General features: G+C 37.8%; 4 protein-coding genes across 4 annotated transcripts; 1 reads left to right on the top strand and 3 right to left on the bottom strand.

The window, feature by feature from the left end:
* Positions 1–195: 195 nt before the first annotated feature.
* On the top strand, positions 196–14250 carry LOC132177754 (uncharacterized). Its single transcript, XM_059590199.1, has 12 exons — positions 196–996; positions 2050–2166; positions 2278–2470; positions 2715–2881; positions 2997–3171; positions 4217–4278; positions 7228–7309; positions 10811–10868; positions 11064–11188; positions 12650–12733; positions 12828–12898; positions 13729–14250. The coding sequence occupies exons 1-12, from the start codon at positions 524–526 to the stop codon at positions 13853–13855; spliced, it is 1734 nt and encodes a 577-aa protein (XP_059446182.1). The 5' UTR covers positions 196–523; the 3' UTR covers positions 13856–14250.
* A 927-nt stretch (positions 14251–15177) lies between these two features.
* Positions 15178–20493, bottom strand: LOC132178388 (UPF0496 protein 4-like). Its single transcript, XM_059590828.1, has 2 exons — positions 20344–20493; positions 15178–16143 (listed from the first exon to the last, which is right to left on the bottom strand). Exons 1-2 carry the CDS (start codon positions 20491–20493, stop codon positions 15178–15180), a joined length of 1116 nt encoding a protein of 371 aa, XP_059446811.1.
* LOC132179471 (pentatricopeptide repeat-containing protein At1g50270) lies at positions 20259–22482 on the bottom strand. Its single transcript, XM_059592203.1, has one exon. The coding sequence runs from the start codon at positions 22315–22317 to the stop codon at positions 20509–20511; it is 1809 nt and encodes a 602-aa protein (XP_059448186.1). The 5' UTR covers positions 22318–22482; the 3' UTR covers positions 20259–20508.
* A 956-nt stretch (positions 22483–23438) lies between these two features.
* On the bottom strand, positions 23439–26633 carry LOC132178613 (BTB/POZ domain-containing protein At3g19850-like). The gene is made up of 3 exons (XM_059591075.1): positions 26088–26633; positions 24854–25993; positions 23439–23849 (listed from the first exon to the last, which is right to left on the bottom strand). The coding sequence occupies exons 1-3, from the start codon at positions 26148–26150 to the stop codon at positions 23463–23465; spliced, it is 1590 nt and encodes a 529-aa protein (XP_059447058.1). The 5' UTR covers positions 26151–26633; the 3' UTR covers positions 23439–23462.
* Positions 26634–27172: the final 539 nt, after the last annotated feature.

Genomic DNA, 27172 nt, shown 5'->3' with positions numbered 1-27172 from the left:
TTCTTTTTTCTTTCGTAATTTACTTTAAAAACCATTTTCCTATAGTCACAAATAAAAGTTTCTAAGTTTGTAATTTATTATCTTTTTTTTTTCTTTAATTATTCATTAAAGTTAACGTGAATCAAAATTCATTGAAGATTAAGATGAAGTTTTTTTTTCTACCATAAACTTTAAAATGAGATAATATTTTCCGAAAAAGCAAAAGGAAAAGAAAAGAAAGAAAAGAAGAAGAAGAAGAAACAGCTCCCTTCCCATTCTTCTCCTTTCTCTTTGTCAAGTCCAGCAAATAGAAAGACAGAGAAGCTCTGAAAACCCTACGCCCACACAATATTTCTGAACCAAAAAGTCTTTCATATATACCAACGGCAACACCCCAAGCTTAATTCAAACAAACAGAGCATTTCCTACTTGGACTCTCTCCAAAACTATGCGACTATTCTTTTGTCGTGCAAGGCATTACAAATATGCTGAAAAATGATCCGTGCACAGCCCTAATCCAACCGTAGACAGTTCAGAATGATTGATGGTTGCGACGGTGATGCAGCAGCAGACTTCTGCAGTGGCGTCGCAGCCAACCAATCCCCAGTCTTCTCTTAGATCACCGCCACCACCAGCCGCATCTACAGCGACCCCCACGCAGTCCCCTCACGCGCTCGCACCGCACCGCGAGCAGCCGCTGGATCATGCTTTGGTACCGATCGGGGCCGCGCAGCGGGCGGGCGAGCCCGCGGCCCTGATGACATGCCCTCTGGCGAGGGTCCGGCTCTCGGATATCGCGCCGTACGAGGGGGCTCCCGGCGGGTCCTACGGGAGGGCGGTGGAGGTGCTGGCTGGGTCGCTGATGAGGCACAATGCGGCGCTGATTGAATTGGGCAGCGGAGACGCGGCGCTCATGCGTTGTGGCTTGGAGGCGGCCCGCTTATACTTTAGGAGTAGGGCTCAGCAGAGTGTTGTTGGCAAGGGAAGCCGTGGAGTTTACATGTACAGAGCTGGAAGGTATCTTATTATTATTATTATTTTTCTTTTTTGTATGAATTTTCGTTTGGTTTATAGAAGGGATGGTTTTTTTTTTGGAGCTGAGAATTTTCCTATTACTTGGAAGGTATTTACATATTTTTTGTGTAATACGTTAAAATTAGGGCAACGTTTTGTGTGTAGTGTAGAATTCATGTGTGTCAGTGCAGATTCTTTGTATTGCATGCTCTGAAATGAGTTTCTATGATATATGGGAATTGGAATGTGTTTATTTATTGGGTTTGAAATATTATGTCTTATACATCTTTTTGCTTATCAGAGTTTTCAGCGTGATAAGAGCAAAGAGTTTGGACAGTGATTTAGAACATTTAGGATCCATTTGGTTTGTGAGTCAATACTAGGTTTTCTGAAAACTGCATTTTGTTACTGAATATAGTTGCCACAAAAGATTCTGGGGACCAACTATTTTCTAGCTGTTTTCACTGGCGGGAGGGCCACATTCCTCCCCAAAGAAGTCTTGGAAAATTCCCTGACGAGTAAATTTTTTATGCCATTTTCTAGTTTTTAATATTTCTGAAAATGGTCTTCAAACCATTGACAAGATGCAACCCAAGTATTCTCCTCCTGCATTTTTGGCAATCCCTCTGTAGCTAGCCACGATTAAAGGCACAGGATCCTGGTGTCTGAGTTAATTAATGATGTCAAATGTTGATTTTGTACGAAGTAATTGTACGAGTGTTATACTTCTGCCTGAGTGTTTTCATGTTTAGAACTCTAATGAGGCAAGTCACTGAGTAGTTATATAGTGTTTGCTCTAAATATTGTTCACTCTTTAGTTATTGCTTTATGGTGCTGTCCCCCTAATAAATTAAACTCCTTGACCTTCTTTAAGTGGATTCACTCTTGAAAGTGCCTGATCTAGACATTCCTGTACACCATTGAGACTGAATCTGTTTGTCTTAGTTGTAGGAGTTCTGCCCCAAGTAAATTATTGTCCTTGTTGTTGTTATTGTTATTACTACTACTGCTTTTATTCTTTACAAATTAAACATTTATGAGCTTACCTTGTTGCAGGGCTTTAGAAGATTGGGACTCATCTCCCCCTTGCATGGCTGATATTTTTAGGTGCATGGGAAAGGCAGCTCGTGCTGCTTTATCTGCAATAGCAAGGCATCTTCGATTGCGAAGCGAGTAAGTATTCTGATTATTGATTTTTATTCTTGCTTTGTTAGTGCTTTTTTTTTCTGATTTCAATTTTTTTCTAAATATACCTATCCACTTACAACAGCATATATTGTTCAGTGTTTTCAATAATTTGCTTGATGATACCCCATTGCCTGCAAATGAGGTGTCCTCATCGGTGCTTGCTGTGACCTACTTGAATGCTTCTTTGCAAAATGGAAAGGGTGCTATTGGAGGTGGGAAGGCAGCAACAAATGGTGAAGTTGAGAAGGGATTGGTTACATTGATTTCCTCGGACAGTCCTGGTCTTCAGGTGTCTTCCTATTACTTGATGGTGACTCTAATTTTAAACAATTGTCATTTTTTTAGTTGTTGGACTGGGAAATAAACCAGTAATAGTCTTCAAATGCTTTCTTTTAATTCTGCAGCTGTACTTTATTATCTGGGTTATAAATTTGCATTACTTGTTTGATGTGTCTGTGCATTGAAAAAAACTTTGTGGTGTTTTTGATTAATGTGCACCACAAATTATTGATGTAAGCTATTTTCTTCAACAGGTTTGTGATCCCAATGGTCGGTGGTACCTAGCAGATGGTGGATCAACTCCTGGGGATCTTTTACTGCTTACAGGCAAGGCACTTAGTCATGCTACTGCAGGCCTTCGTCCTGCTGCATCATATAGAGCTGCTCCTGATTATTTGTCAGGCACTAATGGTAGTGGGAGGTACAAGTTAATTTATCGCAGTTTGTTCTTGTGATGAATGTGGCAAAACAAACCTTTCAAATATTGCATTCGACTTCCCAAGAAGTTCATTTTAAATTTAGCTTTGTTATTGTAGGACATCACTTGCGTTTAGGCTCATGCCGCAGGGTAACGCTATATTAGATTGTTCTCGAATTGCAGCAGCTGGTCATGTCATTCCCCAGAGCTATGGACCAATATCTGTAAGCCAGTTTATGGATGAGCTTTCAGCAGAGGAAGATGTATTCTGCAGTCGTTCTGAAAATACTTACGTAAGTTCTATCCTCAAGCAACCCATCTTGAGTCAACAGTGGAACTGAAAATTTTCATGTCTCAAAATAAAATATGCAGGATATCTCTAGGAAATATTTAATAAGTATAAAACTCTATATATTTTAGGTTGTATTAATACAGTTTTTGTTTTCTGTCTTCTTTGTATCAGAATTAGGGTTCTGATGCATTAGACAACCAAATCCATCTAAATTCTAAATCCAACTGCCAAGTTTGAATAGCTTTCCACTTATTAGTGAAGAGTCATTGTTTACCCCCATTGAAATGGATTTTGTGTTTTGTGGCAAACTGGCATGAACTGGGAACTGTGAAAGGCCTGTGCCTTAAAAGGATGATTTTTAGTTGGTTTTTTTGTGGCTCAAATAGAAAACATAGTGAGCAATATAAACATTTTGAGTGGTTATGATTGGAAAGGTATCTTGTTTGGGCTTGGCTTGTTTTTTTTCAAGGAATTATTCCCTTTTATTTCTCGTTGTCTTACTCTCACGCAATGAGAGTCATGGGTAAAAAATAATTCTACACCATCAGCTAAAAAATGAAAAAATGAAAAAGAAAAAAAAAAAAAAAAGAAGACATTTCTATTATGTGCCCAGTTGAGTATAATCAAACACGATTAATATTCAATTAGTAATATCTCACTGGGTGAAGTCCTCAACAGTTGTAGTGTTAATATCTTTTTAGCCAACCATGATACTGTTATTTACCCCCAAAAAATTATTGATATTTGATTAACAAAATATTTTTTAATAATGAGAATGGTCAGTTGTGTGTGCTCATGTGTGCATGCTTATGTTGCTAGTTGCAGTATTTAAAACTAATTATGCTACTAAGGTAGACTGCCAAAAGATGGTTCCATCCCTAAGGGTAAACGCGCTTTGTCAAACAAGATTGTGGAGCCCTATGCTCTTATAGACTGAGTTTCAGGACTTAAAATAATTTAATTCTACATTTGTTAACTACGATTTGAGAATGTGTATCTTGACTACATTAGATTCGAGGAAATCTCACATGATATTGGATTTGCAGGTAGCTCAAAACAATTCGAATAAGGATTTGTCTTTAAGAAGTGTTCTCTCAGATCCCATATCGTGAGTTTTTCTCTATTTGCTCTGGGTTCCTTTTTTGCAAAGCTATTATACTAGTTTTTCCCCCTTTTGAGTTGTATTTTGATGCCTCATCATATAAGAGTATCACTAGTGGGTGATATAAGAGTATCACTAGGTACATAAGAAATATACAAGAGAAAACACATAACTAGAAGGAGAAAACAGGAGAAGAAAATTCCGATAACTAATCACCAAAAGAAAAACAAAAGCAGATATTCACAGAAACAAAGTCTTGAAGAAAAAAGCCTTAATCTCCTTTAATGTCCTTTCATGGTCCTCAAAACTTTTGTAATTTCTCTCTCCATAGATACTACAAAAAACACGAGAGCACCTTCTTTCACATAGCATCACTCGGAGTGATGTCGGTGGTCCGCCAACAAGCATACAAGTTGATTACTTGTCTAGGCATAACCCAAGATAGCCCAAATCGACTAAAGAAAACATTCCACAAGGCACTGACGACCTCACAATAGAGTAGAAGATGGTCCACAGACTCTTCATTCCTTTTACACATACAACACCTATTAACTACAATGATATGCTGTTTCCTAAGATTTTCATGAGAAGGATCTTTCTTAGGGCTGCCGACCAAGCAAAAAAGGTTGCCCTCAAGGGAACCTTAGTCTGCTAAACACTCTTCCAAGGAAAAAAGAAAGCCAACATTACAACCCAAGACACTATAGAATGATCTTATATTGAACATTCCTCTATTGGAGGGAACCCACCAAAGCTTGTCTTCACATATCCTTCTTACTCTAACTGAGTACAACACCTTGAATAACGAAGTGAAGACATCCACCTCCCAATCATGTGCTGCTCTAGTAAAGCTAACGTTCCGCTGATTGAAACCACCAGAAAGCTGCCAATGAGCTGCAACAACATTCTTTGCACACGGAATACCAAATAAAACTGGAAAGGCATCCTTTAGTGTCATCCCCACACCATAGATCGTGTGAGAATCTAACATTGAAGCCCGCTCACCTCAAATTTGGCATGACTTGAAAACTTCTCCCAACTCCTCCTAATATTCTTCCATAACCCCACCTCATATGCCCCCAAAGGTTCATTATAACACCACCCACACCACGAACCGCTAAACTTAGAGTCCACCACAACTCTTCACAAGGCCTTTCTCTCATGCCCATAGTGCTATAACTATTTTCCTAAGAGAGCTCGATTGAACAAGAAGAAGTTCCGAATCACCAACTCTCCTCCCTTAAGTATCGAAGAACAAACCTTGGACCAGCTTACTAAGTGATATTTGAACTCATCGCCTAGCCTAGCCCACCCCATAAGAAATCACGTTGAAACTTTTCAATACGGTTTGCAACACCCGCGGAGAGAGGAAAGAAGGACATGAAATACGTAGGTAAATTGTAAAGGGTGCTCTTAATAAGGGCAATCCTACCACCCTTAGACAATTACATCATTTTCCAATTATCCAACTAGCGCTCTACCTTTTCAATAACACTGTCCTAAATAGACTTAGCCTTATAGGATGTCCCCAACAGAAGACCAAGAAGCTTCAAAGGCAAAGATGAAACCTCACAGCCAAGAATACTAGCTAACCCATCCACATTATCAACATTACCCACAAGAACCAATTCTGTCTTAGCCAAATTGACCTTCAAACCCAAGATAGCTTCAAAGCGTAAGAACAAACATCGCAAGTGACGTACATGATTTGGGTCAACTTCACTGAAAATCAAGGTGTCATCCGCACCATTCCCTGTCACCACAAAGAAACCAGATAATAAGCCCCCACTCACTGCAGCTGAAATCATTCCACTCAAAGCCTCCATCACAATGACAAATAGCATAGGAGATAGAGGGTCTCCTTGTCTCAAGACTCGCGAGCTACTAAAAAAACCGGTAGGAGTGCTGTTCACCAAAACTAAGAAACACACCGAGAAGATACAATGAGCTATTCAAGAGCATCACTTCCCCCCAAAACCACACCTCCTCAGCATGTACAACAGAAAATCCTGATTCATGTGAACATTGGCTTTTTCTAAGTCCAATTTGCTGAGTACACCTGGCTCCGCAGATTTTATTCTACTGCCAAGGCATTCATTGGCTATAATTACACACACACATACATGTATAAATACCCATACATCCATACCTCTGTGTGGTGTGTGTACTATATGTCCACTATGAGCATAAGATAATGTGATAAGCCATTGGATTACATTTGTTTTAATTAGATGCATAGTCATGAAATCCTTGATATGAGGCTTCCTACTTCTGAAATCATTAATGCATAGAACACTTTATTATTTTCTTTTTCACAGCACAATATAAATGAGTGAAATCATGGTGACTTCTGATCATCTACATTGTATATATAGCCTTTTTTTCCCCTTATTTTCTCTTAATTAGGATCAACCTTGTATGATTTGTGAGAAATCTTACATATATGTTCTAACAAAGTGTCAGTTTACGTAGCATTTCTGAAAATCAACTTGGCATGCCATAGGCTAACAATGAAAATCAACTTGTCTTCTTATCAAGGGATGTTATTACTTGTATATCTTAAGTTTTCTTTGTGCCTTAGTGGGCTTGCTGGAGATGGCGGTTGACTATTACTTATCAATAAAAAAGTTTTCTTTGTGCCTTGGTGATAATGGAGCTCTTAAGTAGTTCCTGGTCACCAATCACCATGTTATGATTAAGATGTTAGGAAACATTCATAGGCTTACTATGAAATCTCAATTTCCATTATGAACTTATCACTAGATTGTAATTTTAATATTGGCTATTTCTTTTTTGTTTTAACTTTATTTTGTTTAGAACTTCACTTTCTGACTGTAGATTGATTTTACTTTCTTCCTTATTCATCTAGTAAGAAAAATTGGCATGAAAATGTTTGTGTACATTAGTTGGGGTACTAAAGTTTTTTTTTTTTATTTTTTTTATTTTATGCTTTAGTGGTTTATTTCTTGAGGATGCCATGGTTGTTTCATGTGGACATTCATTTGGTGGTCTGATGCTGAGAAGAGTCATTGAAAGAGTAAGTATGACTATCTCTTGTTCCTTACAAAAACTATGCCCAATAATTGCTTCGTTGAAAAGGGCCTTTGGAGTTAAATATGTGCAATAACAATCAAGCCCTTTTTTGGGTGCGGAAGATAATTCAATTGTTTATTGTTGATGATATATGAAAAGGTCCTCTCTTTGAAATCCCTTTTTACCAACTTGTACACCCATGCACTGCATAAAAATAAAAAAAAAGCCTTGATACTCAATAATACTAATTTAGAAGAAGAGGGTAGGATCACCTTATAATATAATATGAAGTTTGGAGAGAGACTGCAGAGGGGAGAAGGTAAGAGATCATGCTCATCGACAATGGTTGAGAGATAAATGCTAAGAGTTTACTTGGATTTGATTGGTAAAAACAATAATAAATTGTTTTTGTTAAGAGTAAAAAGGAAATACAGAGAAAAATCCATTAAACCCGGTATCCTCTCTGCCCAAATTTCCCTGATTTTATGGAATAGTAAAAAGGGGCTTTGAGGAAGTATGTTAGCCCTCTAACTCCTCTCATATTCTCCCTCCCTCCCCCTCAAAGATACAAACAAACAGGGGAAGGGTAAACCCCACCCCTTCCTCTTCCTCCATCCAAACTTGCCCTTAAGATTGAGGTAACAAAATATGACAAATATTTAGGTTAAATGCTAGTTGTCTGATTTACTCTAATGGATTACACAATAGTAGCAAAGCATAGGTTAAAAGTTTATTTTAATGTAGGAATTGGGAAAACTTAAGAACTTAAAAGAAAAAAGTAAGGAAATATTTGCTACCACAGTTTCAAGGACTTCCCACTTCTTCCTCTTTTCACTCACCATGTCATAGATTGGTTGTTGGTGGTGTTCCTGAAGCGTATTTTTGTCTTGTCAGCTTCTACAACTGGCTCTTCCAGTTCAATGACCTTGGCTTTAATCTCCTCAACTTGGTTTGGTAGACTTTCATCTTGATCATAGCGTCAACAAACCTGTCGAGGATACAATGAATATTTTCATTCTATGAAGTCGATTGCCAATGGTTTCCTCCATTTGTTCAAGATGTAGATTCCTTTTAGGAACGCTTTGCCTTTGGTGCATTGTGGTGTTCCATCTCTTCACCCTATGCTAGCGACTTAGTACAATCTTTTGCTGACGAGTCACACTCCACTTAAGAGCATTTTAGATCTAATTGGGCCTGGTAGAGGAAATTGTTCAACATGCTTGAGCAAAATATCTTTTTTTTTTTTTGATAAGTAAATGTAATATAAATCAAAAGCGCAAAGGGGCGCAACCCACATACACTGGAGGTATAAATAGAGAGCGCCTAAGAGGGAGAGAAATGAAAAAGAAAATCAGAAAAACTAATCACTAATGGAGCTAGCCAAGCGGCCGTCCAAGAGTAAAGAGTAAAGAAGAAAAAATGGGCCAATTCCTCTATAGTCCTAGTGAAATTTTCAAAACATCTAGCATTTCTTTCATTCCATATACACCACATAAGACACAGAGGGAGCATCTTCCACACCACCATGCTTCGGGATCGTCCTCCCGACCACCAACTATCGAACAAGTCCCTCACCCTGCATGGCATGACCCAATGTAATCCAAACCGAAATATCTTTTTTACTATTGTAATAACATTTTTCTCAAGGAAGCTGCTCTAAGCTACTTAGTTCAATCTATAGAGGTATGTTTGGTATACTAGAATGATGATTTCTTAGGAATAGGAATGAGTATTACTAGGAATACAAGAAGCTGGAATGGAATGACCATTCCAATTATTTTGTTATGACCAAATTTTCTAATTGGAATTGAATCACATTTCAACCAAACTTTCTCAAATATCATAGCTCTAAAAATCTTTTCCCCAAAAAAATCATTATTTTTTTTTCCTGGGCAGTAAAAAAAATGTTGTCCCCATCGGTAGGGCTGCACAAGCGGTTACGGTTAGCAGTTATTGGCTATAACCGTTAACTGCAGCTGCTTTGAGCGGTTATTGATTTTTAATAACCGCAACCACCTAGGCGGTTAACGGTTATTTTATAACCGGTGGTTAGCGATTATTCAAAACAATAACCAACAGTTTTATATCCGTTTTTTATATGGGCTTTTAAGTGTTTTTGGCCATCACTGGGCCTATTTTTTGGGCTTATTTTAACGTTTTGGGCTTAAGTGTTCCCAAAAAGATGAAAGAACATGCTCTTTTTTTGGGCCAGATAATGTTTTTGAATAAGGCTTGACCTAAAACATCACATACCATATATTTCACATACATACAGTCATACACGGCCAAAACGACGTCGTTTTGGATGTTATATTATAATTATTATTAATATAAAATGTAAAATATATATTTATATTATTATATATAAGGGCGGCGGTTAGCAATTATTAACCATTTTTTCCTACCCCTAAAACCGCTAGCTGCAACCGCCCTAAGCGGTTAGCAGTTTTTTATAACCGCCTACCAAAGCAGTTAGCGGTTATAAGCGGTCAGTGATAACCGCCCCGTTTGAACACTCCTACCACTCACCACCCATGTGAACAAGAACACAAATGCCCAGAAGGAAAAAAAACAAAAACAAAAAAGAAGATGAATGCTATATTGGGAAAATAATTCTTAGGGCTATTCCATTCATGGGGAATAGCTATTCCTTACCATTTTAGGGGAATAGCTATTCCATGGGAATAGTAATTTCTGGTGATGGGAGCGCAACCAAACTATGAAATAGCTATTCCATTCTTGGGTATATTCCTGTGTACCAAACGTGGCCTAAATTTGCCTTGTAGTAGAAATAGTGCTATATGTCGGATTAGGCCACACAGCCTGCCCATTCACTTACATTTATTATAAATTGTATTTGGGGGTGAATGCATGTCAGTTATAATTGAAGGTGCTAAAAGGAGGCCCAACACGAATTAGCAAGATAATTGAATGTCTCATTTTTTAATTGGGTCTAGTTGGTTTGATTGGATGGTGTATTATAAATAGTTTTGACTGTAGGCACCCACTATCACATACTCATGCAGTGTATGATCTCACCCGTATGACCCAATTTAGGGATTAATTTTATTTTCGTTTTTCCTTCTGTCCTTTGGTCTTGGTCTTTCTCTTGTTCCTGCGACTTTTTGTGCCACCTCCTTCCAGCAGTTTTGACTGTAGGCACCTACTATCATGTACACTTGCAGGGTATGCTCTCACGTGTATGACCAAATGTAGGGATTATTTTTAATTTTGTTTTTCCTTCTTTCCTTTTCTCTTGTTCCTGTGACTTTTTGTTCCACCCCTTTCCAGCTTACATTGCATTCTTGCTCATTTATGTACATATACAAATAGGTGTCCGTGTATTTTTTTTATTGCTGTTTATGCTTTTTATTGTTAAAGGAATGCTCCTCAGACGTGTTTCATGTTGTATGGTTATGAGATTTAAATTCTAGTTATGCTCTCTTTATTACTTCTAGATGGGAAGAGACAAGAATCATAACTACAGTTATTGTTTGCATCACAGTCAAGATGTACCCTTTGCAATGCAGAAATTGAGACCGGGTCTTTAGTCCCTAATCTTGGTATATTCTACATCACCTTTTTTTTCTTCAGAAAATAAATTTATTTATGTTTCATCTCTCTCTCTCTCTCTCTCAAACTCTATTATTTTCAGCCAACATATAACTATAGTCATGTTACATTTTAATCCACTTTTCTGAGCCAATTAATGCTTTTTGTCATTTTTAAATTTTAATGTGGATTGATTTCCTCCCCAGCACTTAGAGCAGCAGCTGCTGCAGTGAAGCATGAGGATGATCGGAGGTTATTTCATAATGCTGCTCTCCGGAAGCGTCGGAAAGAAATGGTTGACCAAACAGATCCAATGAGAAGATCAAACAGGGTATGGTTCAAAAAAGTGCCTAATACTTTTATTACTTGATCTATGTGGTCTTTAGCACATGTTATTTACTTGTTTTGGGAGCTCAAATGTTAGAAGACGTCAAACAGATTTGGGTATGCAACAATGGAGACGTGTGACAGTTAATAAGGAGAATGATAGTCTGTGAAATAAGAGCCACTACATCTTTGTATGAAAAAGTTTAAATTTTTATGTAATTTGGCTCAAATATATTGGAAGCATTCGCCAATTAGCTCTAGCTTACACTTATTTCTCAAAAAAGAATGGGTAAAGGGTGATGTCATGGTTCAAAGCCTATTAGGGTGTGTATCTTACCAATAAAAAAAGATAAAGAAAGCATATTTGAGAATTTACTTGTGTTTTAAGTGTGTCATTTCTTTCTTTCTTTTTTGTGAGTAAGTGCATCATTTCTAGGAATGTTTTTTTTTGGAAAATTATTAATTTAGACTCTGGGGATTGACCTTGTAATAAATCCCTAGGGTTTCAAAATGATCAAATAAATTATTGTGGTATGTCTCCATCACCCCCATAGCCCTTGGAGGTAGTTTGATCACCCCTAGTGGTCGGTTCTAGGCTCAAACTCAGATTTTTTATTTTATTTTATTTTTTATTTTTTAATATTCCATCTTTATTATTTTGTTTATTTGAGGGTAAAATTGTAATTTTATAAGGGCTCTATCATAAAATTTTGAGACAAAGGCATATCACAGGACTTTATTTGATCATTTTGAAACTCCAAGGATTTATTTGTTACAATGTAAAACCCCAGGGAACAATTTAGTAATTTCTCTTTTTTCTTTTTTCTTTTTTGGGTCGGTGTTTTATTGGAAAAGGACCTACCTGAAATTTTCAGAGGTTTATGTACAAATATGGAGACAATGTTTCCCAGAATGTTTATTTAGGTAGGGAAAGACAGTTCCTTGTTACTTTTGTACCCTATTAGTATGATTAAAATTGCAGTTTCTCTGACTTGCTTTCCTTAAATCTCTCTTTTTGGGCAAGTTGCTTTCCTTCAATATCATGGAAAGAAAACAATAACTTCACTCCCAGTATCATGTCTTTTAATATGTTTAGTGGAGGCTAAGTGGCAAATTATTTTTGCTATTGTTGATAAACTGCTTATCGAAATGGTTAACACCATGTACATTTCAAATGTTTGATAAGGTTTAGGCCCTGAGCATTATTTAATTGATTGATATTGGAAAGTGTAATTTTTACAAAACTATTACTTTATAAGACAAGCTTACCTTGCCTTTTCAACTTAATGTACAATGAATAGATTTTGGGAAAGACATTTACAAGTAAATGACAGTAGTAGTGTTTCATACAAACAATGGTTTAGGAATTTGTACTGTATTACACAACTCACTGGCTAATGTTATCAGAGTTTTTAGTTTCTAATGAATAAAATTTTAAGGACTTCAGCCACGTGATTGTCTTTAGGAAAATGGAGATGTTAATCTTGATGATGCGCTCCATCGGGGGGTGCAGTATCCATTTTCAGAAAACGAGAAAGTGGTAATTAAGGTGAGATTTTGCAACTTTTTTTGCTATTATCTATTGGCCATGACAGATTCCACATACTGGATAGACATTTCAAAGGCAATACGGAATTATGTAGGGAAACAGGAGGACGCCAGAAAAATTTGTTGGGAAGGAAGCGATCATCACATCCCAGTGTCTCAATGGCTGGTGAGTGGGCAGGACCTAATTTCATTCACTTTTATGGCACTTTATGCATTTTGATTTGTAGATACTGTTGCTGAATCAAGGCCACGAAAAGGTAAAAACTAATGTACATAGAAATCGGTCCTATTTCAACATTGAACTCTTTTTGCAAGTTAATAGAATCTGCACATTTGTATCCAGAAGTGTTGATGCATGAGAACTCCAGGTGTGCTGGATAGTGATGCTAGTTTCTGTTTTTCTTTTCTCCCCTCTTACTTTATAACCTGCTGATGTTTGGTTTCCAAACCAGAAATCAGGCCCCTAGATACAAACAATTTATCTAGCCATTGACGATGGGAACAGAACAGAGGCTGCTTATCTTTTCTCTAGGCTTTCAGGAAAGCTAGCATATATTCGTACCGAGTGTCAACTTTGATTATTTAGAATCGTTCGTGTAGAGTGCAAATTAAACAGCTGATCTTCCAAATCTTGCTGAATTTTATGAATGAGTCCTGAAGGATCCCACATTTAGAATTTTTATAATGACCTGATAAGATATTAGGTTTCCCTTCCTTTGGTGCCAATGCCATTAGCTTGCAACACCTGCTGGCAACACCGCTTTTTTCCTTCTATCACACATTGCAAATCATAATAATGATAGTAAAATAAAAACCCTAGCGGTCACTTTGGAATTCAGAACCAGCTCTTTTGATTGTGATTTGACCATCTTAGTAGCTATTGGAAGATTTGACTATTTGAGCGAGTATTGGTAAAATTTTGCATGTTATTCATTAACCAAAACACTAGTGCAGCATAATCAATTTTCCTTTTTTATTTCTTATTTTTGTTTTCAGGTACTTGCTTAAGATTATTGGAACCGGAGAGAATGTCCGCCTGCAGTACCGTTCTCTTAGGAAGATATCGAATACACTAGCCATTGAAGGCAGATGTGCATCGCAGCCGATGCAGAATAGTAGCTGATAAAATTAAATTTCTTTTTAGTGCGATACTCAAACCCTAAACCTCTCATAGTGCATAATTAAGAATCTCTCACCTCCTTCGGCTCCTATTTAGGGAAGATATAAATACAAGTTTTAGCGGTTGTAATTGAATGTAGTCTATGTAGCCAGAGAAGGTAGTCTTGCTTGAATGCTAGTGTTCCTGACACCTGTTAAAAGAACTTGTACATTGAAAAAAAAAAAAAAAAAAAAGAAAAAAAAAAAAAGAAGAGGAAAATATGATTTAGGTAGCGTTTTGAATTTAATTAGAAACGCTGAAAATGATATGAGAATTTATTTTGCCAAATTATTTTTTTCAGTATAGAATATGTTATGGATATTTTGTACCATCAATGTTAAGACTCTCTTTAATGATTACCATTGCTTCATATGGAACTCCTATCACCAATTCATGCTCTGAATATTAGTTAAATAAAAAGATGAACACAATTGCTATTTTACAACAAAAAAGAAGAAGTAATGCTAGAAATCATATTTTTATTTCATAATTATCTAACAATGTTTGGTCTAATCAAATATTTATTTCTTTTTAACTAGGACCAATCTAAGTGTTGATTAGTACCTTCTATTTTACAAATCCAATTGACACCCATGGGAGGTTATTGAAAAAAGAAATGATGTGACAATCATATTTAGCATGAAACTGTCTTTTATAATGAGACTCTTATTGCTCTGTGGTGACCTTGAGAGAATGACTATCACTCCGACCTAAAAGTGTGATTGGATAACACTAATTATTCTTAGAGATTACCAATTATCTTCTTATCCTTTGAAAGGGTACCCTAAGGATGTCAATTAGAGTGGTCCGACCGCGTCCAAAATTGTCACTATGGTGGGCCAACTATCTGCACCTTTTGAAAGGTAGTCGACCACCTTAAATGTGTGGTTTGGGTGAGCCGACCATCCCTTTTAAAAGATTTAGGGGTGGTCAGCCCACCCAATCATAACATTAGGGTGGTCCGACCACCTCAACCATTCTCTTAAGAATAGTCTCAAAGAATTAGATCGATCTCTCATTTTCTTTGTTTTTTATTTTATTTTATTTTTTTGTTTAAAAAGTCGTAGACTCACTTCATGTTATTCACTTTGTATGAATCTGCGTCCGGGGACATGCAATTACTCTTTAAGTTCAAATAATTGTATACGAGTAGCTCACTATTTCATATAGAGTTTGTCTCAATCTCAAAGCTGGAAAACTCGTAAATGATTGATTAAATTCCTTGTAATACATGAAACATTTACAAGCCATCCCAACATGCTTAAACATTGCTTTAGCTTTTGGCATCATTTTGGTAGTTGCTTCTCTTTCCTCTGCCCCACACTAACGTTCTCTATCACGCCGCTCCTACTACACAAAACCGTTTGAAACATTCCGTTCACGCCGTTACTCAGACGGTCCAAACCCTCCGAAAAGACCTCCGTCGCCCTCTTCAGCTCATCCACGGCACCGTTTAGCCTCTCCCTCCCCTTGTCCACCTCCACCCCCGCCATGCCATCGATAACCTCACGAACCACCCTTGTACGCGTCCCCACGTCATCCAATTCCTTTACGAGGAATCGCCGAGTCAACTCGGTCGACACAGCAGCCTCGAGAGCGTTAAACGAGTCGGCCCACGAAAACTCGGCAGGGACTCGGACCGCGGCCATCTTAGGCGATCCGTACAGAGCCGAGACCAGGACGCCGGCAAAAAACACCGTCAGCAATCCGAGGGCGTGGATCGTGCGGCGCAAGAGCTTATCGGCGGACGAGATCTTCCCGCGTGGTGCGTCGCCGAGGCCCAAAGCCAGATCTCGGATCAAATCCTCGGGGCTGCTCCGAAAACCCCGTTTCTCGAGGCCGACAGAAGGCTTGTCCAAGTCGGAGAGCAAATCTCGCGCCCGCCTAAGCTTCTCCGGCGCGGGGAAGCCGGAATCGGAGGGAGCCAGAAGTTGAAGAACGAAGTTGAGCGAGAGGCGACGGAGGCGCAAGCGTTCGACGAGGGACGAGATGGAATTGCATAGATCCAAGAGCTTGAGAGCGCCGTCCAAATAGCCGGCAAGCGAGTCATCGGAATCGGATGAGAGGTGGAGATTGGAAAGGAGCGTGCGTGCCTCGGTGTGCGCAAAGGAGAGGAAATCGATGGCCAGGGAGAGCCAGGACAAGCCGATGGGCGCGGACGCCGGTGGATTCAAGGCCTTGAGACGACGGAGGATGGCATCGTCGAAGGAACGGGCGACGACGTCGTAGCGGACGGGGGGCAGAGAGTGTTTCTTGGGGAAGGACGGAAAGCGGGGACTTGGGTGAGGAACATGGTGGGTGGGTGGGTGGGTGGTGAGTCGGATCGGAGGGCTTTAGGCTTGCTGAGTTGCTTCGAGTCAAAATGGCATGTAACGCAAATTATATTTATAGCATTACCATCGGAAGTTGCGTCTAATATTTTTATATTTATATTTTATTTATTTGACAGTGAAATGTTTTGTCTAGTAGTAGGAAAAGCCAAGGAAGGAAGCAGCACGCGGTTCCGACTTCACTTTACTTTGAAATCGATCATTGTTCCCTACTTTTTCTTTATTCGGGTATATGAGGCCTTTTTCTTTTGGAGAAATGCCTACTCTTATTTTCAAGATATGATACGAAAGTAAAAAATTATTATTAAATGTTGGATTTGTATATTTTATATTAATGATAATTTTTTACTGTTATATTAAGCAGTAAATACTTTAAAGTAAATATAGTATTTTTCTTTCCTTAAATATCTTTGTCAATGATATTTTTGACCGTAACTTTGTAGTAGAATAGCATTATCTTTTTTTACAAATTGGAGTGTACGAGTTTTTTTATGTATCCTTTGAACATGTGAGAAGAACATAATTTTTTTTTTAGAGAATAACTTCAATCAAATCATAGTGTAAACATGGTGTTTTTCACCCTCCAATAAAAAGCAAACACATGAGCTTGAAACACTAAAAGACAATATAACTTTTCACACAAAATAATTTCCCTTCATACCCATTGACAAAACCACTTGAGCCACCGTCTTGGTTGGTTTCGGAGACTCTGGTGTCGGGGGCTTGGAAGTGGGTCGGTTCGGTAGTGGGCGTTGGGTTAAAATGAATGAAAAAGTTCACATGATTAATTTGAATTAAAAATACGATGTTTTCATTTTCATTATATTTTGTGTTTTTTACTTGATACACCAAATTTTTATTTTATACCTATCTTTTGTAGTGAGCCGCTTCATCTACTTAACCTACTAGCTGTTTCTAAAATATCATTAGCAAAGACTTTGATATTTTCTTAGTTAGGTATGAGGGAACTTTGTTTTTTAAATATCTTCAGCGATGATTTCTTAGACTTTATCTTTGTTATTAGTTGTTTCTAAAATACCATCGATTAAAATCCCCTCATACATGAATAAGAAAATATCAAAGTCGTTACCGATTATATTTTAGACCTAACTTTTGTAATGGGCTCATCTATCTACTAGCTGTTTCTAAAATATCTTCACCGATGATTTCTTAGATTGTATCTCTGTAGTGGATCACTTCATCTACCTATTAATTGTTTTTAAAACATCATCAGCAAATACTTTGATATTTTCTTATTCGGGTAAGAGGGGAAGTTCTTTCTAAAATTGCTTTGCCACAATGATATTTTAGACCGTTTCTATTTAATGGATTGCCTCATCTACCTATTAATTGTATCTAAAATATCATCGGTAAAGACCTTCATATTTTCAAATTCGGGTATGAGAGACTTTTTCTAAAATATCTTTGCCGATGATATCTTAGACCGTATTTCTATAGTGGATCATCTCATCTACTTTTTAGCTGTTTCTAAAATATCATCGACAAAAGAATATGATATTTTCTAAAATATCTAGCCAATGGTATGCTTTTGTTTTTTTTTTTTTTTTACATGACCAATGGTATGCTTTTGTGTTTTAGACTTATACGAAAAGGTTGTGCTTTTGCTTGTTGATGCACTTAGTCATAAATTAGTATTCAAGTTGGAAAAAAGGAATTTCTCATATGAGGATGGGCCTATTACACTTTTAGTTAATGTTTTGCTTAGATAGTCAGCATTAGCAATAGAGCGGCCCAAATATGCTTCGATAATTAGCACAAGATTGGACTTCACAAATATACATGTGATTTGGTAGAAAGCCCTTTCAATAACCAACACTTTCTTTCTTTTTTCTCAATGCTTTGATGAGGATGGGAGATCTAAGCTCCGTTCAAGTTTTGTTCATTTCATTTGATTTTCAACACGAACGGAGTTTGACCTTATTACCGAACTAGATAATTTGTTCAAACTTGACTCATTTATTTTTCGAGCAAACTCTAACTTATTCACCATTGTCGAGTTGATTTATTCATTCCTTATATAAAATAAATATCGTGATTATAATTTCTTTTCGAAAATCCATATTAATGATTGTTAATATTTTATCATTTGAATTAATTAAACAAATTAACTTGAATCTTAAATAATATAATCTTGAATTTATATGTATGATATACATTCGTTATGCATATATATTTATATATACACATAAACACACTCACTTACACACAAACCCATGTATCTATATTTAGCCTGACGGTCAAATGGGTAGGGCTATACTGACTGTTAATAATTTATATATATATATATAAATTAAAAATATATATAAGAGAAAAATTGTATACCACGTACCGTGTGTGGTGTCTTAAACATGTTGAAAATGTGTAGCGAGGCCTTGCCTGACAAGAAATGGAAGGAGTTGTGGTGCTTCCCATTTGATTAGGCAAAAGATAGTAATTAAAGTAAAGCCATGATGTATTGCCACGTAATAAACCAAAAGACCCTACAGCGCCTGCACGCAAGGGAACCCCATAAATGTATTTATTTCCCCTAAAGGAACCATCGCACATGCAAACTGCATATGATTTTGGTATTTCTCATCTTATTCAATTATTATTATTATTTTTTATATCCCATTTACTTGAATCTAATAATTACCCACTCATTTTGGTTTGCCCCCATTGACGGCTACCTTATAGAGGATCGAGGAGGGGAAAGGTTATTTGCTAATACTATATTTGCATTACAACTAATTCAAAAGAATCAAAGAGTTGTCCTCAAGAAGCAGTTCAATCGGCTGGGACCACGCCTAATGAAGCAAAGGTTACTAGTTCGAATCATCCTCCCCCTTCTTGTGCGAACATGTCAAAAAAAAAAAAAAAAAAAATCAAAGAGTTGGCCTTTGCAGGTATTTTTGAACTCTGAAATATTTATTTATTTATATTTTAATATTTTGGCATATTTATTATAGTTCTAAAAATTGGTGTCTAAAGGGATGATGGTTTGTGGTATGGTGGAATGGTGCAACCGTGAATAAAGGTCTTAGGAGTAGAGACAAATGTGTAAAATGTAAGTTTTGATGATGATCCATAGAGTAAGAGACAAAGGATCATGGGATAAGCACAATAAAGTCTTTGGACCGAGGGCATTACGTTATTAAAACTCACATAGCACATAGGTGATCATGAGACGACCCATAAGATTGAAAAAAAAAAAAAAAAAATTATGTTTGAGGGAGAGGATAAAAATGTAGTGATAGACTCACACGTAAGAGAGATGTAGCAAAAAAGTGACTCAGCTCCTATTATGGTCTTATTGAAAGACAGCAACGAAAAATCGATCAATAAAAAATAAAATGAAGCTATGCACAGGAAGCTTAGCATCCTTTAGGCCCATTTGGTTCTGCAAATAAATCCCATCCTGAAAGATGTTACCCATATTTCTAGTGATTATGTGCCTCTTTTCTTGCCATCTAACTGTACCAAACATTGGATAGCCTTTTATTTGAGGGGTGGAGGAGCAGATTTAGTTCTTGAAAGGGATGCTTTGGGGGGGTAGGGGGAAGGTGGAGCCAGTTTTCTCCATGTAAATCAATCAATTTTTTAATCATAATAAAAATTGGCTGATTTTGGGGGGCCTAGGTTCCCCCTAGCTAGGAACCTTGCAACTCTATACCTAAACATTACAAAATTGCTCTCCAAGTGAACCCTTTCATGCTATCAAAATAAAATGAACGCAAGAGATCATGATTCAGTGATACTCTATCAACCCAATACTGTTAAGTGTTAACCAGTACTGTTCTATAGAAACACTTGCCATGACCCTTCCATCTGCACCCAATAGAACTATTTAACCTCACATTTCTTCCTCTTAGTGGGCCTCCAACCTAAAAATAATCATCTCTTCCCTTTCCATGGCTCCCCACTTCTAAATTTCAATTATATTAATCATACCATAAGTTTGGTGTTTCTTATATACATCAAATATATTCCAAACTAGGAATATATGGAACTAGCTAGATGCAAAATACTAGCCCATGGTTGATAATTGAAATCATGTAAATGGAAGACAGATGGTCTTGAAATTTATCTATACAACAAACGACAGAGCCTGTGCAATCTAACAGCACAAAACATATTCTCTGATTCAGTCAAGAAAGCAACCTGGGTAAACCCAAATGATGCATTGCATTCTGAACTTCCACTGAAGTCCAATTGACCTTTCCAGTGGACAACAATATCAGCACACTTGGAATTGTTTTGTCTCAGCCCCATTGGTGTCAAATGCAATTAGGTTAATGACTCTAATAGACCAGCAAGCTTTAATTGGACTATTATGTTATCCATCATGGCATATATATCATCTGTTTCCAAATGCGATTTTTCAAAGTTGGTGAACTCATGAATTACACCATTCACTTCTATCCAGCTATATCCAGTTATCTTTCCCACCCCAGCTCCTTTCATGAGCTTCCTTACATGAGCAGCTGCTTCCCATTTGTGACATGTTGAGTACAGGTTTGATAGAAGTGCATATCTACCACTGTGATCAGCCTGCAACTTGATCAGATGCTTTCCTATATGTTCCCCCAGCTCAAAGGCCTTGTGGATCATACAGGCACCAAACAGAGCTCCCCATACACCAGGACTAGGCTCCATTGGCATGTCATCAATCATTTTCCTTGCTTCCTCCAAGCACCCTGCACGACCGAGCAGATCAACCATGCAACCATAGTGAGACACATTAGGCTCCATATGATAACCGTGCCTCATTAATCCAAAGAGCGCACGCCCCTCATCGACAAGGCCTCCGTGCGAACACGCACTAAGAACACCGATGAAGGTAACTTCATTAGGTTGAACCCCACTCCTTAACATGCAAGAGAATAGATTTAAGGAGCTTAATGCATCCCCATGCATAGCAAACCCGTTAATAATAGCAGTCCAAGGGTAGACATCTTTAACAGGTAACTTCTCAAAAGCTGATAAAGCCTCGTCAATGCATCCACATCTTGCATACATATCTATCAATGCTGTGCCAAGTGTTGAGTTCACTTCTACGTTATTCATATTAATATATCCATGAACCCACCTTCCTTGGTCCAATGCCCCTAGGTGCGCGCAAGCTGTGAGAATACTCGTCAGTGTAAATTGATTTGGCTTGATGTTCTCTAAAAGCATGTCATGAAAGACAAGTAGTGCATCTCGATATTTGTTACATTGCACATATCCGGCGATTAATGCACTCCAAGAAACCACATTTCTACGTGGAATTTCATTGAAAACTTTACGGGCATCTTCACAGTAGCCACATTTGGAGTACATATCAACTAGAGCACTGCCTATATAAACATCCCATTGTACTCTCCCTGCTTCTACGTAAAACCCATGAACCCACTTTCCAAACCAAATATCACCCACCATTCCAGCCGCACAGAGTAGACTAACGACGGTCACCTCATCAACTCTAATACCCGTCGATCTCATCTCCATAAAACACCTCAATCCTTGTAGGGCACAGTTATTTCTCACATACCCATCAATCAAGGAAGTCCAAGCAACCACATCCTTCTGCGTACTCTCACCGAACACCCGGTGTGCATCCTCCATATAACCACAATTAGCAAAAGCGGAAATCGATGAATTCCTCACAAAATGATCAAAATCAAAACCAAACTTGACAATTTGAGCATAAATCTGAAAAGGGTCTTCGTTTTTTAACTTGGAAAACGCCTTGAGAAGCAAAGGGAAAGTGTGCTTGTCCGGAAGGACACCGTATTGGCGCATTCTTGCATAGAAAGCGAGCGACATATGCGGTTGTGAGCTTGTCGAGAAAGCTCTGATCATGGTGTTCCACAGATTGGTGGTAGGTGATGCGATGCGATCGAAGAGGAGCGAAGCGTAGGAGAGATTGGTGGGTTGACAGAAGGCGAGGCATTGGAGGAGTTTGGCGAGGAAGAAGGTGTCCTGTGAGAGGCCACAAGTGATGAGAACGGAATGAATGTGCTTAAGATAGTTGAAGGTCATGTGTTTATGGGAATACAAGGAAAGGAGGGTGTCACGTAAAGACTTGACCTTCCTGATGCTGCTTACAGACATTTCACTTCTGACAAAAATTGAGGAAAATCTCTGGATGTGCCAATGACCACCAACCCGACAGCACCATCTCCTTGCAAAATGTGAAATGATTACTTATAGCTTATTTCATCAAATATTGCTTCTGGCTTCTTGTTCTTAGAAGGCTGACTTTTCAGGAAAAATAGGCTAACGACCCACAAGACAAGTTTTTAGATTTTTTTTTTTTATTAGCACGCTAATTAACCAAAACCAAAAGAATCGAGGGACTACTTGAGAGTTTAGATATCAACAGGTTTACAAGACAAATTTAGATTATTATAGTTTGATCAGTACACTAATCAACCATGGGAATCGAGGGATTGCTAAGAAAGCCTAAAAGATGCGTATATGGCTAAGCCCACGCCAGGCCAAGACCAACAGCAAGATGCCCCATCTTCTCCACGGGATGCGCCACATGCGATCCCTTCTATAGCAAAAGGATTCAGCCACTCTCCTGTATATCTCTTACACACTACTACGCCCAAGTGAACTCTTTTACTTCTTTTTACTAGGCACACGAAGTCCAACGAGGGTTTCTACTGACTTGGGGGTTAGAGTGCCTTCGGTCTTTGAACCAACGGTCTACTCCCTAATTTGTAAGTGCTTGCCAATAGAGCTCTTCCTTGGAAATGGTTTGGAGCTAACTTATAATATGTTTGGAATTGTGTTGGAAAAACAAAGTTTTTAAGTCAAAAAATACTTTTTAACAAATACTTTATTTTTAAGCTTTTGTCAAAAGTGTGTTTTGACAATTTTTAAGTTTTTTGGACCGTTAAAATAGCTTTTAATTTTTTTTTCAAACAACTACTTTTTTTTAAAACGAATTTTTTGATGTTAAACGCACTTTTAAACCTCTTAAACGCAATCTTAAACAGACCATTAAGCTTTTGAATTTAAATATTGGCATGCATATCTAAGGTATCTAAATTGTATCTTTGGAATATTCAATGGATACATGCCATACTTTTTTAACAGTAAACAATTCCTGGCTACAAAACAATTCCTCATAATTATATTCTAATTCACAAAATCACACTTTAACATTCAGAGTGGAAACGCATACAATATCTTCATATATATATATATATATGGGGGAGTGAAAGAGAAAGAGAACGAGGTATATATATTCAACAAAGTCTGGGCAAAGATCTGCTGTGACCAGGAATGGAGGTCAAGACATTATGCCTAACCAACCTTGTCATCTGACCCTTCATCTCCCTACACACTTGCTCCAACTCCACTACCCTCCATTGCATCCGCTGTAGGTTCAGTGTCATATCTTGGTTCTCTTCCGACAAACTCTCCAGGCCAATGCTTGTGGTCGGGCTCCCATAAACCAACTCCGGATCCTTCGTCGGTATTTTTGACTGTTGAGATATGAGCGCTTGAACCGCGATCCCAGGAGGAATTCTAGGCTTCTTTGCCAGCTCTTTACACGCTTCAAGGCTCAGCTTCTCATAGTTAAGGCATCCACATATTCTTGATCGTTCCTCAGATGAAAGGCTGGGGTGTGACTGATCAGTATATATATATATATATATATATCCACAAAACATATCAGTTTGAGAAAAATATTATCCCAATAGAAGGTGAATGAACAATAATTATTTAATTTATATTATAGTATAAACATTGTGGATCATGAGCAATAATGGGTTAGTTCTGTAAATTCAGTCTGATGAACCGTGTGGGAGCAGGAAGAAAAAAATAATGAGTTAAAAAGTGTGTGTGTGTGTGTGTGAGAGAGAGAGAGAGAGAAATAATGAGACAACGCCAATTTCAACCATCAACTACTAATCACAGGTTTTGTTTCTTTGAGTAATGACAATCCAATAGTTTGTCGATGGCGGCAGCAAGTGTGGACAACTATGGACTACACAGGGCTTCAAGTGGGGAAAGAAATGAAAACAACGAGAGAGAAATAAGAACATGCCAAAACATATGAATAGTGTTGATTCTCCACATACTCCCCTTTTCCTTCCCTTTTCCCGGGGGAACTTCGTTATCTTCTCTCTCTTTCCCCCTTCAGTGCCGCTGGATTGGATATTGATGTTCAGATGTCAAAGAAATCATTTGTTTGGGGAAATGACTTTTGGATGTAGGTATCACTCACTGCCATAAATGGCGCACTCATTTTCAGAACAGATGGGAAAATTTATTAGGGTGGAGGATATGGTTGTTGCATAAAAAAGATTTTGACAACTATAGAAGTCCAACAGTGAAATGAACCAATTACCTCATTTCCTGAACTGGAATGAGTTGCAGAGTATTATTATTAGGCAGATAAGAAGACAAAATATCAAACACAGAATCCTTACCAAAACGATTCTTGTCTCCTAGAAAAAAAAAACAAACAAACAAATTTTTAAACAACTCTTGTGCAACCAATCCAAAAGGTTTTTGTCTTATGTATTATTTTTTTTGTCTTTGTTTCAATTCCCCCTTTTTACCTATGTGTTCAATTATATGGCAATGATGGGTAAGTAAGGAAAAAGAGAAAAGGGTATGCAACATTCACCTCAATATAGGTATCAATGGCTCTGTAGACCCCATCAAAGCTGTCTCTGGCACAATCTGGCAAACTCTCAGCTACTCCAAGGAACTTAGAGATCTTAAGGTTTTGATCAGGAGATATCTCACACAAATACTTATCAATCAATCTACCAACTTTCTTCATCTTGCATATAGACTTTTCATCATTACTAACAAATATCTTAATCAATCTTGAAACTAGATTAACATCATAAACACCCCTGTCTTTCCCAGACACCAGCAAGTCATCTAGTGTTGCTTGGTCAAGCATACCTCCAATCAATTTCTCCAACCCAACTCTGTAATCTTTCTTCAGACCAAAACCAGAGACAACCCTTAAAACCCAAAGCAGGCTTCTGCAAGAAAATGCTTTTCTTCCCACCATAATAACACCATGAATAGCAGTATCTGCAAGAGAACTATACTCACACCTTGAGTATGTATTATTATCAGCTTTGTTTTGAGCTGCAGTTTTCAGGTAATGAAGGAGAAATTTTGTGAGCACTAAACTGTTGTTATCAGTTCCATAAGCCCCTAGACTCTGAATGACTTTTTCAATGATCTTTGGGGGTAAAATGGCCAGGTCATCAAACCACCATGCTCTGCTTGAGGAAGATGGCTTGATTGAATCAGGGGTGGCTTTGGATGAGGAGGATAATCTAAAAGATGAAGTTTCAGGAGAAGATGAAGACGACGAAGACGAAGTGATGAAGTTCACATCTGAATTTTGAGCAATCTTTGCTAACAGTGCACATATGAGCTTTTGAACAAGGCCAGATGAATCTGCATGTGTAAAGAAAGAACCGCAGCTATTCAGGCCTACAAGTATATCACTCCAAGACCAGTCAAGCATTCCCTCTAGAAAGGATTCTGTTTGCTGCAAAAGATTGCAGGTTGAAACCTTTTCAGTCATCCCAAGACAGACTGCACAACAGTGGAGAAGGGATACATTTGAAATTGTGATTGAGATTCTGCCATTGTTGTAACAGAATCTAGAAACCAGCTCAAACCCGTATGCACCTCCCGGGAAGTCGCAGATTTCGATGCCCGGTTTCTTGATCTGGCTTCTTTTCTTTTCTTGGTTGATGATTTTCTTCAACTTTCCTGAGTATGTTGATAGAATCTTCTGCAGAAGTGAAACACGGATGCTTAAAACAGATGGGATAAAAAAAAATTCCAATAAAAAGAATCAACCAATGGAGATAGAGCTTCCACATTACCTCATTCAGAAAGAATGTTTGTTCACCGTTGATGTGGATTGGCAGAATACAGAGCTCTGGCATAGCTGCTTTGCATTGAATGAAACCAAGAAAACTAAGTTTCTATCACGGACTGAGAAATGCTCCAAGTAAATGTTGTGGCAGAGCAGAGGAGAAAGAAAAGAACATGTTTTTATATGGAAGCAGGGGTACGTCTAGAGAGCATTCAAAGCATCAACGACAATGCTTACTCTAAACAGCATAATTGTTTTTTTTTTAATCATTTTTAGCCCTTTTGAGTGAGAGGTTTTGTGGGATAAATAATTAAATTTTTTGTGTTTCTTGTTCGGCCTACCCAATCAAGTGATACTTCACTTGAAAAACAAGCACAAAATTTTCATTCTTCAATCAAGAGAATTAACAAGTTGGTACGACGAACAGAAAAAGATATTGTAGAGGATTTGTCTCTTGTGGTCACACGGCTCCGCTAGTCAAGAAGCGTTGCTTTCATAATTTTTGTACAAGTTGTTGTTCCTTCCCTTGCATCACATACGCAGCTTTGGACTGTCATTGGCGTTGCGCTTCTCGGACATGTGAAGAAGGGAGATTAGCTTTGGACTTTCATGGGAGTTCCACTTTTGGGACATGTGAAGAAGGGGGACCACATAGACGAGAGAGAGAGAGAGAGAATATCTTGTGGGATTACTGATTGGTTTCCAAACTCTTGTAATATTTAGCCATAAAAATAAAAAAATAATAATAATGAAAAATTTAACACCCTCCGATGAGTAATGCTTCAAGTTCCTCTTATGTCTCTCTAAGAATGATGTGACTTTTAAAATCATCATTGAGCTTATAATTGATCTTTATTGAATTTTAATCAAATGATAATTTTAAGAGCAACATCATTCTTAAAGGGACTTCTAGAATTACTCCCCTCCGATCACAACATACCTACCGATATGGAGTAATATTAAGAGTCCCTCTTGTGTCCCTCTTTTGTCACTCTAGGAATAATGTACCTTTCAAAATCACCATTAAACTTGTTATTGATCATTATTAATTTTTGATTGAATAGTAATTTTAAAAACCATCTTATTCTCAGA

The sequence above is a fragment of the Corylus avellana genome, chromosome ca4 (genome assembly GCF_901000735.1).
Source record: "Corylus avellana chromosome ca4, CavTom2PMs-1.0".
In the NCBI taxonomy this organism is placed as follows: Eukaryota; Viridiplantae; Streptophyta; class Magnoliopsida; order Fagales; family Betulaceae; genus Corylus; species Corylus avellana.
Note: the sequence above shows the minus strand (reverse complement) of the source record. Positions and strands in the feature narration are given on the sequence as shown.

Bases quoted from the DNA above. Each gene is read 5' to 3' on its own strand.
- LOC132178613 (XM_059591075.1), bottom strand. From the start codon at position 26,150: ATGCCAGAGCTCTGTATTCTGCCAATCCACATCAACGGTGAACAAACA. The intron at 25,994-26,087 runs GTAATGTGGAAG...TCACTTCTGCAG, and splicing joins AAACATTCTTTCTGAATGAG to AAGATTCTATCAACATACTC. The intron at 23,850-24,853 runs GTGAATGTTGCA...TATACTGATCAG, and splicing joins CCATTGATACCTATATTGAG to TCACACCCCAGCCTTTCATC.
- LOC132178388 (XM_059590828.1), bottom strand. From the start codon at position 20,493: ATGGGGCTGAGACAAAACAATTCCAAGTGTGCTGATATTGTTGTCCAC. The intron at 16,144-20,343 runs GTTAGATTGCAC...TCCTTCCCCAAG, and splicing joins CAGAGAATATGTTTTGTGCT to AAACACTCTCTGCCCCCCGT.
- LOC132177754 (XM_059590199.1), top strand. From the start codon at position 524: ATGGTTGCGACGGTGATGCAGCAGCAGACTTCTGCAGTGGCGTCGCAG. The intron at 2,167-2,277 runs GTAAGTATTCTG...TATATTGTTCAG, and splicing joins CATCTTCGATTGCGAAGCGA to TGTTTTCAATAATTTGCTTG. The intron at 12,899-13,728 runs GTGAGTGGGCAG...TTTTGTTTTCAG, and splicing joins TCCCAGTGTCTCAATGGCTG to GTACTTGCTTAAGATTATTG.
- LOC132179471 (XM_059592203.1), bottom strand. From the start codon at position 22,317: ATGTCTGTAAGCAGCATCAGGAAGGTCAAGTCTTTACGTGACACCCTC.